The sequence below is a fragment of the Sphaeramia orbicularis genome, chromosome 12, assembly GCF_902148855.1.
Source record: "Sphaeramia orbicularis chromosome 12, fSphaOr1.1, whole genome shotgun sequence".
Taxonomy (NCBI): domain Eukaryota; kingdom Metazoa; phylum Chordata; class Actinopteri; order Kurtiformes; family Apogonidae; genus Sphaeramia; species Sphaeramia orbicularis.
The window spans coordinates 72,365,504-72,383,451 of record NC_043968.1 but is presented as its reverse complement, the minus strand read 5'-3'; the positions used below and the strand labels follow the sequence as shown (position 1 = coordinate 72,383,451).

Here is a 17,948-nt window from a genome sequence, read left to right as displayed (position 1 = left end):
GACAGTTACAGTATGAATGATGTAGTAAATGGTTTAAATGAATTTTTTGTTAATGTTGAACCAGACTATGCAACAAAACTTTCATTAATTAGCATTAACATTAATTGACAATAATCCATAACCATTTTTTTCCAACAGTGGATGAGGTGCACATTGATGCTTTTGTTAAGAAATGCTAAAACAAATTATCCACTGAATACTATCATATTTATATGACATTAGTAACAGTAAACTAACAGACAGTATTGCAAACCTCTATCATATTTGTAATTTATCATTTCAAAGTGGCTCATTTCCAAGCAAAATGAAGATCGTTAAAGTACTAAAGTACGACCCATATACAAAAACAGAAACAAACTCTTCCACACAAATGACAGACCAATATCTCTGCTCCCATAATTTTTAAAATCCTATTAAAACTCTTTATTAACAGAATATGCAATAATAATGACCCAATCTGATGTAATTAAGTGTGGATTCAGGACTACGAGTTCAACCCTGACCAGTAGTCACTGGAGCGGTAACGGAAATATCTCATGCACTGGGGCATAATACATGGCACACATGTATGGCACAGCAAATTGGCAGGGAACCATAGTTACTGCTGCTACTTTAAATTCCTCTAATTTTACCTGATATGTAAGACATCTACAGTAAAATAAAGATTACACTATACGCATTTACATATTCAGACACATGGCATTATACGCTCTACAAATGACCTTCAGATTCCACTATGCCCGTTTGTGCATTTCTGCCAATCCCACCACAGGAAGCGATGCCCACTGGGTAATCTGACCAAGTGATGCATGGAGCACGGCAGTAACTCGTGCCAGAAAAGTACTGTGATGCCACGTGTTAGCAGTTATATAACCTAAGAAAAAAAAAAAGAAAAAGAAAAAGAAAGAAAAACAGTGTCAGAGAAAGTGAAGAAAGAGCTTCAGTAGCATTCAACCCCATTTTAAACAGATGGCATCAACAGTTGCTGGTCATATTGTGCCTCCTCAAGGATGCAACTACAGATATGAAGGCAAATCTATCTGTGGCTTTGTTTTCCTGCGACGCATAGAATTCAAGCATGCACTAATAAAATGAGTCCAACAGATGTAATAAATGTGGTTTTAACATAATCCTTCTGTATGTTCCATCTCTGTCGCTCCTCAACTGTACATTTCCGAGCTGTTGTTGAGGACACTCAGGTTCGTAGCAGTTCCAGCGGTGCAGTTGACCTGACAGAATCTGATATAAAAGCGCACCTGTTCGCAATGTTTCCACTGACTGGTCATATCCTGCAGGTGCTGTTCAACAGACTAGCATATGTACCGTCCATAAAACCGACTGACTCTAAAATTTAGTGACACGATCCTAATTCACCACTTCAACTCAGCAAACAGGTCAAGCAAGAGCACCCGGTCTTCTGACCTGGACCTGAGAGGCTAAATGGTTCTAAGGGGATGTAAAATGAGTAGAGAGACAGAGAACGTCTGTCTGTGAGCACCACGTAGAACAAAACACAGGTCACACCAGTCTAACTCTGCATTTCAATGTACAGTAAATGTGCAGGAAAACACAGTGTTAACAGCAAACATACTTCTGTTATCCAAGAAACACAGGAGAATCAGAACAGCCTTCAGGTCAGGGACGAACAAACAAACATGCATCAACCATCACAGGAGTCGAGGGGTGAAAAACCTGAGAACAAACCTTACCTTCTTGTTGAAAATTTTGAGCGACTTAACTGAGTTGCCCATTGTCAAAAATCCTCCTTGTTTTATGTTTTGTCCCTAACTGTTTTAGTTTGCCTGGAGGTAAGTGTACGTGAATGCATGTGTGTTTGCATATGTTTCCGGGCATGCACAGGAATAGGAATGATTAGAAAGGGAAAGGAGGTTCAGAGGGTCATTGACTAATTTAAGAGGACATTTGGGAAAATCCAGGGAGCAAAGTAACAACGCCATGGGAGGTAGAGGAGAGGAGGGAGAGGATGAAGCAGTGTGAGGGGAGGAGGACCTCCAGGCAAGGACACTGGGAGGTATGAGGGGAGGGACACTAAGACAAAGGAGGAAATATAGAGACAAGACCAAAGGACACACCAAAACAACAGAAAATAGGCAGAGGAAGCATGCATGTGATCAGAGGGAGATGCAAGCGCCACGAGTCGACAAGGCAAGATTGCTTATTCATTGCATCCTTTCTCCTACAGTTACTTTTCTCCCTCCCTCCTACCTCTCTCACTCTGCTTCACTCTCTCTCTGTCCATTTGTTTGTCTCTTGCTCTTTTTCACTCACTCTTTCCTCATTCTCGCTCTCCCGCAGTTTTAAAGCATCTATGTGAATGTGACAGAAGAAGCTCAGTCGGACAAGCATATTACCTTCCCCTGAGCAAGATGTTGCAGACACTAATCCAATGGCATGCACACACTAACGCACACTAACACACACATCCACTTGATTAAACACACACAGATATGGGGCTGTGGAGCTAAAAATATAGAACATGCTCTCTCTCATCCCCCAACAACTCTGCCACATCTCCCTCTATTCTACCCCAGCATCCACCATACCCTGTCTCTGCACATAAACATATAAAGGCGCCACATACGTTAAAGCTGAAGGTTTGGATTAAGATTAAAGGCAAAATGTGCATGAAGTAGCAACGTGCGCAAATGCACGCATAGTATGGGAAAATACAAGTGCTTTGTCAGGCTTTATACGTTAAAAAAGATGATGAGGGACACCAAATGTTCAAAGCTTTTGTGAAAATCTGTGCTGAAACGTGCAAAACTGCTCCTGTTTTTGAGTTTGAATTGCAGATTTTTGTTTTCACACATGTTCTTAAAACTATTACTTGAAGTGATTTGTTACTTATGCTCTTCGAGATTTTATAAGCAACAGAAAAACAAATATATTTGTATATTTTATGTCCAGCAAACATAATATACCAGGCAGTAAAATTATATCCCCCTGAATGGTCATATTTCATACCTACTAGTTATTCTTCTTATTATTATTATTATTGCAATTGCCAAAACAAGAATTTTGCAGATTAGAACCTAAACTTTGACTTTTGTGCATTCAGTTTATTAAAAAGTGCGAAAATCATGCAAAAAATATCTATACAATAATAATAATAACGAACACTGTTATTTCCTTGACCTTTTCAACACTAACTGCTCTGTGTGATTTAAATAAGCACATTCATAGCAGAGTCATTTGCTCCCATTCACCATCTCTGTAGCTGCTCTGTGTTGTTTTCTGGGTGAATCATCCATCCTCTCACCAGAGGCTCATTGTGAACTTCAGAACACATCAGACATCAGACACAGCAGCCGTCAGCTCTGATGATGTCACACCACGCTGCGTTTCAGCACACAATACAGCTCATTTTCTTTTTTTCCTCATCCTTACTCTCTCGCATTAACACACACGATTCACATTACACACTGATGTAACTTATTACTTTCACAATAAACACCGACAACACATCACCATTGGGGTGGGGGGGTTGGGTGGTCATTACAAAATACTTCCTCATGTGAAGTTATGATTTAGAATAATAACGCTCTTTGCATTTTCATTCGAAACACATTGCAAAGACATCATCACGCAGAAATCAGCAATAAATCTCAGTCCAGCGGGAAATATTAATAATTTCTTTTTCCAATTTAATAAAGACTTTGAGGTCAAATATAATCCTGCTTCATCCACTGTCATTAAACGTGTTAAATGGGCTGAGTGATGTTGAACGAGGAGAGAAGGCTTGGAGAGTTCATCACACCCTTTTCATTTTCTCACTGAACATTTGAATGATTTCATGATCAAATATTTCTGTTTCTTTACTCACATTTTTGACGTCATCTGAGCATAAATAACACAACCAAAGAAAGCATTGACGTTATACGTACTTCTGAAATGCCCCAGTTTATCCAGTCATTCATTAGTGTACTCAATTCCATTTCCTTAATTTCTCTTGGATGTACATTATTATTGTAACCCTACTTTATTATATATTATACATTTCACTGTTGCTGCTACATGCACCACCACTTTAACTGTATATTGTGCAATATTATACACATATAGAAGTTATTTTATTATCTTTTTTTTTGCACATTTTATGGTCGGTTTTATTCTATTCTATTTACTTTTAGATATTTTATTTGATATTTTCATCTTTTCTCAGGCTACAAACACTGCAACCTGGGTAACTATATTTCATTCCGTTGTGTTTTATAGCAGGGGTGTCAAACATGTGGCCCGGGGGCCAAATCTGGCCCGCCAAAGGGTCCAATCCTGCCACCGGGATGAATAAGTGAAATACAAAAATTACACTGAAAATATTAACAATCAAGGATGTCAAAATAAATTTTGTTCAATTCCATCTAAAGTGGGTCAGACCAGTAAAATACTATCATAATAAAGTATACATAATGAAAACCACATATTTTTCTCTGTTTTAGTGTAAAAAAAAAAAAAAGAAAGAAAAATTACACAAAAATGTTAACATTTACAGACTAGCCTTTTACAAAAAATGTGAAAAACCTGAACAAATACAAACAACCTGAAATGTTTTAAGAGATTTAAGAATAATTTTACCAATATTCTTGTTAAATGTTTTGTGCATTTGTAGATCCACTGTGATCTGAGTGTTGTAATGAACATGTAAAAAAGAGAAGGTGAGGCCAAATAATGGCGTAAATTGTTAAAATTGCACTTTTTTTCTTAATAAATTTCATTTTGGTCACGGTTCATGTTTTTCCATATTTTTTTTAAAGATAGTTTGTAGATGTAGAAATTTTGATAATATATTCTTACTTTTTTCACTCTAAAACAAAGAAATTAGACATACAAATTTTGCAATTGATATTAATTATGTATTATTATGTAATTATTTTAATCATCCGGCCCACTGCAGGTCATATTGGGTTTTACGTGGCCCCTGAACTAACATGAATTTGACACCCCTGTTCTATAGATTGAATGACAATAAAGCTGAGTCTGAGTCTTACAAGTCTAACCCTACTTCAAAAAGTCCTTCATGTGCATGTGTATGATTGAATGTCCTGTGTATCATCAACCTTTTTACCCTATTTTTTCTTCTGAATCCTTTAGTATCAGGTTTTTTCTGTCAGTCTAAACTCTCTCCTTTACATGTAAAATCCTGCCTCTGTCTCTTACTTCTTATTTCCCTTTCAAGCTCAGGTCCTTATAAATATTCAGCGTCATTGTGCACCCCACATACACTTTACATCAGAGCGTTTGCACTGCTGGATTTTACATCCCAGTGCCTAATCCTCATCTTAGAAAAGGGTTTTAACCAAAGACTGACTTTTCTACCTCCTTCAGCTTTGCCAGCACGAGTATAAAAATACCCATGTGCGTCTAAAAATAGCCTGTTATACCCCATGAATACTGGAGGCACATGATAGAGTGAATGTGATGATGCTGTCATTTTACCTCTTAGTTGCAGACACACTTTTTTTTTCTCATTAGTTTATTCATTTTTGGTGTGTTTTTGGTCAGTGGATGCTTTTTGTGTCGTGCATTCAGACGTCATTCAGACATCATCAAGGTCAGTGTGACCCAGGCAGTGAGAGGGAAGAGGAAGCAAAGAACAGGAACATCAGAGCTGCCGTTTTCAGATGAGTAACAGGAAAACCAGGGGAATATTTTAAGACCTTTCCTCATATTACCTTTAGAGTGTTCAGGTGGAAACAGGGGAGCTGGAGTTGATGAATGTTTGTTTTACATAACAATCACCAGGTACACTCACAAATTCACTCACTTCCATTTATATTCTTTGTCATCCTGATTTATACAATTCAATCTAAGCTCCATGATGTGATTCACTGGGGGCTATTTCTCTCTCTCGCACATTTCCTCCTGCTCTCTTTCTGTCTCTCTTTGTGAATTCATCCATATTTGAGCAAATGGTACTTGCTCCCTCTGCTGGTTAATAAACATATCCTTCCTTTTATTCAATGAGTTTCCAATCTGCTTCATCCTCAAGAAATGGTGGGGGTGCCAGTGCTGGGTTAGGGTTAGTCCTAGCTGCAAACAGGGTTAGGGTACACCAGGGTTGATCCCTAGACGTGGCACCAGTTCATCACAGGGTTGACATATGGAGACAAACAACCAATCACTGTCACATTCACACCTACAGATGATTTTGGTTGACAAATGAGTTATGTTAAGATGTATGTCTGTGGACAGTGGGTGGACGGAGACGGAGTAACCCTACAGAACTCACTTATGTCGCGTTTCCACTACATGGCATCGGCTCGACTCGACTCGACTCGACTCGACTCGGCCTTTTTGCATTTCCATTATGAAAAAGGACCTGGAATCTGGTACCCGGTACTAGTTTTTTGGTATCACCTCCGCCGAGGTTCCAGGACTGGGGAACAGATACTAAAACATGACGTGTGAGCACTGCAGACCACTGACTGGTCAGAGAGTCGTCTCTGTGACCCACCATTTTACAAAAAACAGATGCAGAAGTTTACAGTAAATATAGCGGTAGGTTAATCCACATGATGACAGCCCGCAAAACTACACCATGGTTTGTCGAGGAGGTTCAGACGTAAAAATTCAGCATGAGCTTGACGAGACAACACGTAACGAGTGAGTTTGCCAGCAACTCTTGTAGCAGACGACACGGAAGTAACACGCCGCATCGCTATGACGTCCAGGTATTGTAAAGTCGGTCCTGTCCTGTTATGGAAACGGTCTCCAGAATAGGACCTGGTACCCGAGTCGAGTCGAGTCAGTTCCACATAGTGGAAATGTGGCAATATACGTGGGAGGACATGGAAACTCCACCCAGAACGGCCCAGGACCTTTTTACTGTGAGGCCCCAGCACTAACCACTGGACCACCAACAGACCCAATACAACGGCACCCCTGGATTAGAGTTCAAATACCCAGTAAAGTTTGTAGAGGAAGGTAATAAAAACTGGTGTTAAAATGAAATCTTGAATGTTGAAATGTTCTTAAGGCAGAACTATGTAACATTTTACCTTAATTAAACAGCTTTAAAGTAATTGTGATGGTTAAATGGCTTGTTAGAGGCAGAATGGGCCTCTAGGGCCAAATATGCCACTTGGAACTTCTCTGCCACCGTCCCTGTAGCCGCGGTTTACGGCACTACGACACAAACACACCCCTAGCCAGGTACAACCAGCAAGATGTAAACACAAGCCAGCCACACCTTCCTTTCACAGGCTTTACCATAGCAGAGCCAGCAGAGAAAAGGAAGAAGTGGCTGTTGTCAGAAACAAGTGAGTGACTAAACAAAGAACAAGACAAGAGCTTTGGCAGAATAATGAGAGCTGAAAGAAAAAGAAGCATCAAAACAGGTGCAGACTTGGTGTTGTTGCACTTGTAAGTATCGCTGAGATAAATTCTGTATACTCGATGTGTGTCAGTGGATTTGTGCTCCTGATGATGCTATTGGTTGTAACGGTGTTTACTCATTTATGAACTCATTAGTATGAATTCATTATATGAACGATGCCTGGATGCTTGTTGGCTAGTGGAAATGTTAGCATACTGACTAGTAATCATGGTTGTTTGTGTTACGTAGTTGTATGTTGGTTCAGTTTACTAGATCGCCCTTTGTCTGACTCTGGAGTGCGTTTTTAGTACTAGCTACAGAATTTTGCCAATTGAATCTAGTTTTTGTGAGATGTATGTATAGGGATGGGAATCGAGAATCAAGTAACTCGATTCCTTGGAATCATTTGCCTGCCTGCTTAACGATTCTGCTTATCGATTCCGCCTTCATTGCGCATGCGCAATGACGTCACATGCACGCTGCATTGTTTTGGTCTGAATGTAGCCAACATGACGTTGAGGCAGAAACAGTCTAAGAAGATGACACCAGGTCCACTGGTAACTCTTACAAAGCTTCCATTTCTTCAAAAGGGTGAAATCCCTCCAATCTGCTCAAACATTTGTCCATGCAGCATGTGATTCATTTACAGGAATGTCACATTTTTGATGCGCTCCTTTACGCTTGTGAATCTAATGGCAGAGTGAACACCAGACCGTCATCCAGACCTGGTTCTAGTGCGGGCAACAAATGTCCGGCCCCCTCAAATAAAAGTTTCCAAAGGTAGAGAAAAGGAAACGAGGTGCACAACAGAAGACATTGAGGAATTAGTAAAGCGTGTTAAGTTTCACTGTCACTGTGCGGTGCTCGCCCCCCCGAACCGGGCCCGGTGTCATCTGTCATTATTATTTGTACATACTGTATATGTTATATTTTCTGTGCAGAGATGGAAATATAAAAGACAGTTAATGCAAACACACCTGTTTGTACTCTTTTATTCCCTCACCCAATGAAAATCGATAAGAGAATTGATAAGGAGTCGGATCGATAAGCAAAATTGATAATGGAATCAGAATCGTTAAATTCTTATTGATTCCCATCCCTATGTATGTAGTTCATTATATGACCCATTTCTAATTTGTTTGTATGAATAGTGACTGGGATAACAATTAGCCTTGATGTTCGATCTTAGCTGGAGTTGTATGATACTTGTCTCTCGTCCAGGTGAAGGATGAATGTTGTTTCTATAAGCATTAGCCCTGAGATGACAGTGTGCTTATCGCTAACAGGCCACGCGGTGACAGATGGGAGCTGCTGATGTTTGTTAGCCTGTTAGCTCTTAAGCTGTGTGGCTAATGTTAGCAGCGCGGTACTAGCGGCTGCAGCCGGAGCCTCAGACCAGTGGTCTCCGCACCTACAACCAGCATGTCACTGTGACCCTGTGAACCCCCTGGATGGCCAGGGGATTCCTGTCCACAACCTCCCCCACCGCAGCTCCAGTTCCGCGACCTCTTCTGTGAAGCGAAAACAAATGTCTGAAACTTCATGGTCCAGCTAAAGTTTCCCACTCGGCTCTGCTCCTGTAGTGTCTTTGATAACCATTTTTTGCCTTCTCGTCACCAGCTTCATTGGAAACAAATGCACACAATTGGAGGGGGAGGGTTAAGGGTGGGTTTTACGACAGTGAATATGTGCTTTGAAACTGTAGGGGGAGCTCCACAGTAGAGGTGAAATGGTGCATGATGTACCGTTGTACTGAACGGTACGGCCTTTATGGTTTGGTATGAGCATGTACCGCGGTACGGTTCATTTGTCATTTTCAAATGACATTTCCAGACAGCTCATGTTTATATTAGAGCTTTGCAAAACGACTGACTTGAGCTAGAGCTCTAGCCGGACAGAGCCCAGCTAGAACTGGACGCACGGCCGTGGAGTCCCATCTGTGCGCTGCACCCAAGATATCTGACTTAAATGGAACTCTGATCCAATTTCAAGTAAGGGCTCATCTATCCTTTACGATAAGACGCAGATGGATATGGATGGAGCGTTCTGTCCATTCCCTGCATACATTATGTATGTAATTCTGTCCATTTTCTGGGAGCTCTGTTCCCAGATGGAGAATATGGAGCAGTATCACCGGGAACCATGGAGGCAGTGTTGAGATTTGAACAGAATGATTTTCATAAATAGTGGCACTTTTCAAAGAGCGACTATGTGAGTTTGAGAAAAACTACCAACATATTGATGACCACTACCCCTCTGAATATTAACATTAGTATCCACATTAGTAAAACCTAGTCTGGCGTCACCATGTTTGATATTATTGAATTTCTTCTTCTTCTTCACAAAAAACTTTACTCTTCTTCATTGTATTTGGCCAGTACGGTAATTAAGAGCAGTGCCCTCTGGTGGATTCATTGAGAAACACTCGTTCAAACTTACAGGACCCATGGAAGTATGAAGGCAGTGAGGCATGACAACGTTAGAAACGGACGTACCTATTTACATACGTAAAACAAACATAAATGAGCCTTAGGGCTCTCCATCAGCTCCCAGTTACGTTGCATCTGTACCGTACCGTACTGTGAACTGTGACTCAAGAACCACAATACGTACCAAACTGTGGATAACCTATACCATTGCATCCCTAATCCAAAGAGAAAAATGCTACAAAAACAGCAAAGAACCAAAACAGTAAAATGTTACATAGTTCTGCTTTAAATAGAAACATGCTTTCTACCAGGACAAACTGTCTCATGTCCAGTCTGACATAAATCACAAAAGTGTTATTGCTTGAGTAGATGGCTGCTCTTACCTGTAAAAGGATCCTAAAAGGATCATGATATCATTCTGTAACCATCAGGTTGCAAAGCTCATTTAAGCATGTGTCTGTCCTTATTCAAAGCCGACCCTGGCCTTTTTCATTATCGTGACTCATCTCATGCATATAAAAGCCTGGATTATGGACTAGTAGCTTGCAGGAATAAAACTGCACATGTTAGAAACCAGACTTTTATTCACCATCCCTCAGACTTGCGCTGCCATGTAGTCTGTTTCCCAAATCACTGTATTTTTTTTTTTTTTTTTTTTTACTGAGACAAAAACACTCCCGTTCTCCAGTCTCTCATAATCAGGTTTTGTTCAGCTATTTTTAGCTTCCACTGACAGGAATGAGTTCTACAGGGACTGTATGCAGACCTCAATGTTACATAAAAAAAAGTGAAATGGAGGAGTTTGTAGTGTGTAGTACCACACACTGAGAGTATTGTAATAAATGTGGTCACATCAATGAAAATAAAACATAGGTGAGATGCTGATACAGAAGAAAAAATGCTCAGACTCAAAGCGGCACATATGTTTTAATTTTATAACTATTTATTTTGACTGTCGCACATACATCACCCAGTCACTCATTCTTACTTCTTTCACACAGAGGAACAACTGACTGGTGTCCACTCATGAAACCCTTTTAACTGTTGACATTCATATCCAACAGAACTTAACTGCAAAGTGACACTAGCACTCTCCAAGACGAGACGAGACAAGACAAGACAAAACAAGATAAGATAAGATAAGACAAGACAGGACAGGAAGACGAATGAGTTTTACTATTGCTGTCACAAAATTTAAATTTACAAATGCATGTTGGGTAAACTTTGAAGTGATGTTTTGAATGTGAGTTGATAGATGAGTGGGCCGATCCTGTTATTTATGTGTTTGATGCATAAATAGAACATGTTCCTACACATTCAGAACTGCAGCAGGATTTGCAGACAGTTGAGGACACAGTATCATATCACCTGACTTACTGTCCTACAAACCTCTTCCAACTGTGCACATAAAGCCATTAACTGAAAAAGGGTCTTAATATCCTTAAATTCCCATTGCAGATTCTATGCACATTTGCTCTTCCATACATCAGCCCCACACACTGTAACACACTGCTTCATGGGTTTTTGCCTTGTTGGAAACCCTAGAATTGATTGGAGCTTTGGCCTCATTTGTGAGGAGGAGTTATTTCTGGAACGCATTAGTGCACAGGGAGATAATTGTCTCCTCTTGAGCTTTTTATGATCACATCTGAGAGATGGATTTCAATGAAACAAGGACTGAGAGAACAGACCTACAGCATAATGTGGGTCCACAAGAAAAATATACATAAATTGTTGGTAGGTGAAAAGGCAATGCACCCTTTGTTCCCCAAACTGTACCTGACTGTTTCTTTTCACCAGGTAGATGATTAGAAGCTGTCGTTGATGAACTGACGTTTAAAACGATCCCTTACCCGTGTATGCAAATGTGTGTTTGAGTGATAAATTGTCATCAATGAAAACTTTTCCATGAAAGTTGATCCGCCGCTGATACTCAGGTAACAGTCGACAATGAAAGCATCTGTATTCATACGCAGATGCATGACAGGCTGCAGCCCCCTTCTGCAAACCCGAGGGTATCAGATATAAAGCATACAGGAGCCAGATTTGGCCTCAAAAGCTGCATTCATTTTTAATTTGCTGGCCGTCTGGTCAGACACAGGGTAGAATGTTCCCTGAACGTCACCTGTGAACCTCCACCTGCCGTTGGCTGGGTATGCTGACACATAACTCCCATCCACGGGACTGATGAAGGAAGGCGCTCACTTTATTAAAAGCACTTTTGCCATTATTCTAACTATACATTAACAATTATCATTGGATTAACAAAATCCACTCTTTAATTTAACCTTTTCCTTTTCTAAGGCTCTTTTACATGAGGGAATCTTTATTTAGTTTTCCAAAATTTCTGTAAATAGTTTGTATTTTGAGGTTTTGAAAACAAATAATAAAGAACAAAAAGACATTTGAAAGTGTTTTCTTGTAACTGAATTGTATGACGATAGATAGATAGATAGATAGATAGATAGATAGATAGATAGATAGATAGATAGATAGATAGATAGATAGATAGATAGATAGATAGATAGATAGATAGATAGATAGATAGATAGATACTTTATTAATCCCCAGGGAAATTCAAGCGTATAAAAGTCAAAAGTCGTATACACTTGGGAGACCATTAATGAAACCTGCTCTGTTTCAATCAAATCTATCTCAAATATTGTTGTAGAGACTGAATCATGGTTTGGTGAATTAGAAAAAACAGGCCTAATTTAACCCTTTCATGCATGAATTATAAGAACCTTAATCCAAATGTTTTTCCTGAGTGTTTTATTCATCTTTAGGCATGACAAAACCAATGTGATTGAAATTTTTCTTATGAACCTTTTTTTTTTTTCTTGGAGTTGCAAAATTATCCACTCAGCTGGACACCATGCGTTGAATTTTTGAAGCAAAGAAACATGTATTTAATGTTACATTGTGTGAAAACTATGAAATAAAAACATTTTTAACTCTGCCAATCTGATGTTTTCTCACATTTTTAACATACTCTAATACCAGTCATTACTCACTTTACGGAGATAGTATGCAAAAAATAATATCAAGAACAAGCAATTAATTTATACTCTAACATGTCACTGCAGATCAGGTTTTACAAGAACAGCAAAGTTAGAGTAATGGTATGAATTGCAGTGTATGGGATGATGCATAAGTGTCCACTGTGTTGGCTGATATGGAACTAAAACAACAAAATCCATGACTCTAATAACTGTCCACTGTAGTGACCACTGTGCATGAAAGGGTTAAAATGTTGGTGTAAAGAACAATCATTTTCCTGTTGTATTTTATTACAGATTTGCTTTTGACAACAGGAGTGATCTTTTTCTCTCCTGTTCGGACACAGGTGCAGTAGTTGTTTTTTTTTTTTTTTTTTTTTTTGGGATGCCTCCTTACCTGCCCAAACACTGACTTGACTATGGGGTGAAGAGACGCGTCATGTTCGGAGGTGGTTGCGTTCATCCTTTTGGCTGTGCGTCTGGATGCGCCCTGGACAGGTGCGCTGGTGGCAGAAGGTTCGGAGCTGAGGCTGGTGGAGGACCCGGACATGACTCTGTCCTTAGGCTCGAAGAAGAACGCGGCGTCGTCCGGATATTTGGGCTGAGAAGGAGTCGGTGAGGTCCGCGTCTCCACCCGGGAGCCGCTTCGGTGGTGCGCCGGGGGAGGCTCAGTGCGCCCAGAGTCGTGCTGGTGATGGGGGTGTTTGGAGGACTTAGTGCGCTCCTTCTGATGCCGGCTCGTGCGGTGTCTCCCCTCCTCGTGGCCGTAAACATCCTCCTGGAGGCTCGCTTGCCGCTGAGACGCGCTCCTCTGTGCGCGGTGGTCGCTTCTGGACTCGGCGTGTCTTGGCTGAAACAGAGGTCTGCGTGAACCGGTGTGGGAGACCCCATCTCTGCCTCCGGCTTCTTCTGGATGATGAGGATGATGATGGGGATGATGGGGGGTGCGGTGGCTCGGGTGGCCGTGGGGACCGTGATCCGAGTGCGCGGACCTGCGGTTGAGACCCGAAGACCTCAGGAGGGAAACGGTGGATTCGCTTTTGGGGAAAGAGGAGCTCATGGTTCCGTTCCCTGTGCTCTGACAGTGGATGTGCCGCTGCTGGGGGGGTCGAGTGGAGGAAAAGGAGGCAGTCCTCCACGCCACGTGCAGGTGCGCCGGTGGGAGCTCACTTTGTGATCCGCATCCTCACACTTGGCCGCTCCATCCAGTCCGCGGTGATGGTGACGGGGCTGATCAGCGGCTCACGGCTCCGTGTGACGCTTCATGGGGGGGTGGGGGGGTGGGGGTTCTGCCAACTTTGGATGACAACACCGTTACAGTCCGCGCGCAAAATTCATTAACTCCCACGTCACCACATCTCACATAATGACACGCGCAATGAAGATGTTCCAATGTGAACGCGCCGAAACACGAGGAGACTGTCCTTCTGACTTCAGGAACAAACACAAACACAAACAAGTTCAAGTGTTCTTTACAAACAACCGCTGCTGTGACATTAACCCTCCACCAAGGCCCTTAAGCACCAAGTGTGTCTTTTTGGCACACTTATGGAATAATGTCAAAAAAAATTTCATACAATTTATTTTTAATTCTTTTACACTTTTTTCTATTTCATCAACTTGAGCCATAAATAAAAATACCAAATACTCAATAACTGTCACATTTTTTTTAACCCTTTAAATGCTGTGTTTGTAATGTAAACAAACCATTTTTTTTGGATGCAAAAAACACAAAAAAAATCATTTTTTTTCAATATACACTCTCAAAAACAGAGGTACCAGCTTATACTTAAAAGGGTACAAATGCTTGTCACTGCGGGTGTACTTTTTTGAGAGACATTTCTGTACCCTTTCGAAATGGTCCATTTTTGTACCTTCAGTACTTTACATAGAAAGAAAACTCTCGTATAGTTGATAATGCCATGATGTCTAAAGTTTGAACCGGTGGACTAACTGAGAAAAAAAAATGGCATAGACAAGCTACGACATCAAGACATGGAAGTGTGAATGAAAACTTGATAAAACAGAGATTATGGCAATAATCAGAGGTTCTAATAAGATAAATAAATTATTAGGCTATTATCATTGAGCTAATTGGGCTATTAAATGAACCCTTTCATGCATACTGGTCACTCCAGTGGACAGTTCTTCTTCAGCTGTTCTCTTGTTGTTTCATGGGTTTTGTTGTTTTAGTTCCATATCAGTTAACACAGTGGACACTCATGCATACACTGACATTCATCCCATTACTGTAACTTTCCTGTTCTTGATAAACCTGATCTGCACTAACATATTTGAGTATAAATCAATTGGTAATTGTTATTAGACTGTAATTAACAGTTTGTTTAAAAAAAAAAAAAAAAAAAAACATGTTGTTTTTTGCTTATTATCTGAGTGTGTAATAGCTAGTATTATAGTATGTTAAAATGTGAGAGAATGTCAGACTAGCAGCATTAAAAATGTTTTTATTTCATAGTTTTCACACAGTATGTCGCTTCAAAAATGAAACACATGGTGTCCAGCTGAGTGGAGATTTTTGTAACTTCATGAAAAATAGGTTCATAAAAATTTCACATTGTTTTTTTTTTCATGCCTATAGAGAGGAATAAAAATAGTTAGAAAAGAATCTCCTAATTCATGCAGGAAAGGGTTAAAATACAAATTATTATTAAATATAATATAGAGTAATTACAGTATGGTATATAATAAATAATCTGCTAAGCCTAATGTTTGAACTATAATTAGTCCTACTGTTCAGTTCTCCTAGCCTATAGCCTATTCTCATGGTCTACACACATTTTTTAATGCTGCAGGGTACCTTATAGTACAAATTTGTACTTTACAGAACTTTGGACCCTTTTTCATAGTCTAAAGGTGCAATTCTGGCCTCCTAAAGACCAATATTGTACTTTTGAGAGAACATTCTTTAAAAATGTACTTATCGGTACATAAATGTTCTGATCTTGTACCTCTATTTTTGAGAGTGTACTACATAAAAAGTGAATCACATATTATTTGATTTTTGCATCCTGGCATATGTCAATGATGAACTCCAACACTGGTTAATTTGCATTATTATTTTTGGCACTAGGTCAAATGTTCAAAAATACTAGCATCTGTCACCAAGTGTGCCAAAAAGGCACACCTATAAATCAAACTATTAAATATTATATATTGATTTATTTTTCTGCTCTGATTTTATTTTATTTTTGTAAATCAAGGTCAGTCCTAATCATACATACCAAATGGAAGAAATAGTGCGTTTTAGGCACACTTGGGAGACAGATGCTAGTCTTGTAATTTTCTTTTGTTTACAATGTGCAAATTTTAGTTGGTGGACAGAATTTTAAAGATCATGTAAAAATTAACAACTTTTGAATTCTAACCTTATTTAAATTGTGAAAAATAATATGAAGTTTTTTAAAACAAAGTGCAAAGTGTGCCTAAAAGGCGCACCCGGATACCAGAGAGTTAACACCACACTGTAAAAAAAAAAAATCTGTAATTTAACCCTTTCATGCATGAATTATGAGAACCTTAATCAAGATTTTTTTTTTTTTTTTTCCTGAGTGTTTTTATTCCTCTTTAGGCATGAAAAAAACAATGCGATTGGAAATTTTCTTATGAACCTAATTTTCATGGAGTTTCAAAAATGTCCACTCAGCTGGACACCATGTGTTTAATACTTGAACTGATATATTGTGTGAAAACTATGAAATAAAAACATTTTTAAAGCTGCTAATCTGTTGTTTTCTCACATTTTATTATACTCTAATACTAGTCACTACTCACTTCATGGAGATAATATGCAAAATAAAACCTTTTTGTTAAAAAAATTCTGTTAATTACGGTCTAATAATGATAAGAAGCAATTGATTTACACTCAAACATGTTACTGCAAATCAGGTTTATCAAGAAAACCAAAGTTACAGTAATGGTATGAATTGCAGTGCATAAGATGATGCATAAACGTCCACAAAATCCATGGAAATGCAAGAGAACATCTATGAATAGCTGTCCACTGTAGTGACCACTATGCATGAAAGGGTTAACGGAATTTTCACTATTTATTTTACAGTTTTTTCCTGAATTTTTAAGATACAGGAAAATAGCAACGAAATTACAAAAATAGACTGATTTTACATGTCAAATGTGAAATAGCATGAAAAAACTGTAACTGTGAATAACCATAAAATTTCCATTTTTTAAAAGAAATTTTTTTCTTTCTTTACAGAAAATACAGTTAAAATACATTTGCAAATGTATCATAATTTCACAACTATTTCTTTTCTATTTATGAGATTAAACTGTTCATTTAAAGTTTAATACTGTAAAAATAACAATATTAAAATGAGATAAAATTACTGACAATTCACCGAAAGAGAAGTATTTGTTCTGTAAGTTTAACAAGATTTGTTTGTTAATTGACAAATATCTTGTGTAATTACAGGAGGTTTCACAACAAAAATGTTGAATAAATGTGTTTTTGTGAATGTATAACATGTATAAGCACTGATAAACTGTCCAAATACAGTTTTAATCAGTGGATTGTACAACTTAGTCTCATTGAAAATTATTTATATATATATTTATAGGTAATTTGATTGTTTTAAGACATGTAAATATTCTTTATTAAACATTAAAAAGTAAAATAAAATGCAAAATCTCATGTAAAGTTACGGCAAAAACTATATTTTATTTATGGAAAATTACCGTATTTTTATGAGATGGTTATTTTCTGTTACTTAACAGTATTTTTTTGGCACCCCAGCTGCCAGAATATTACCATTTTTTTATGGGGTGTTTTTTACAGTGTAGACAGTATCTGTGTCCTACGACCTCTGGAACTTTAACTCCACAATTTTACACTTAAATGAGTCAGAGCTGGTTTTAAAGTGTAAATGTACAATACAGAATAGACACAACTAATAAAACAAATAGAATGAAAAAGAACCCGGCCCACTGAAATGTTTGCATAAATGTAGAATGACACTGAAGTCATTATGCACACTTCATTAGTTTGGTCTTCTGAGCTATAAATAATACAGCAGGTCCCATAGTTTCATCAGGGGGTTAGGCCTGGGTAATGGCACAAAGACCAAACAGATCAGAAATATAGACTGAAAACATGCCGACATGATAGATGTGTGAAAGTCATAAAATTCAGAAAATATATGCGTCCTT

General features: G+C 38.8%; 1 protein-coding gene across 5 annotated transcripts in view; it reads right to left on the bottom strand.

Annotated features, from left to right (window-relative positions):
- LOC115429820 (calcium-binding protein 1-like) overlaps positions 1-14,015 on the bottom strand; it is a 28,286-nt gene extending 14,271 nt beyond the window's left edge. The window contains exon 1 of one of the 5 annotated variants that reach the window (XM_030149555.1): positions 13,162-14,015. In XM_030149555.1, the coding sequence (XP_030005415.1) occupies positions 13,162-13,824 (663 nt within the window). In that variant the 5' untranslated portion in view covers positions 13,825-14,015. Of the gene's footprint in view, positions 1-1,709; positions 2,424-13,161 lie in introns of those variants that run through there. The other 4 variants (XM_030149556.1, XM_030149560.1, XM_030149558.1 and 1 more) reach the window with 4 other exon arrangements.
- Positions 14,016-17,948: the final 3,933 nt, after the last annotated feature.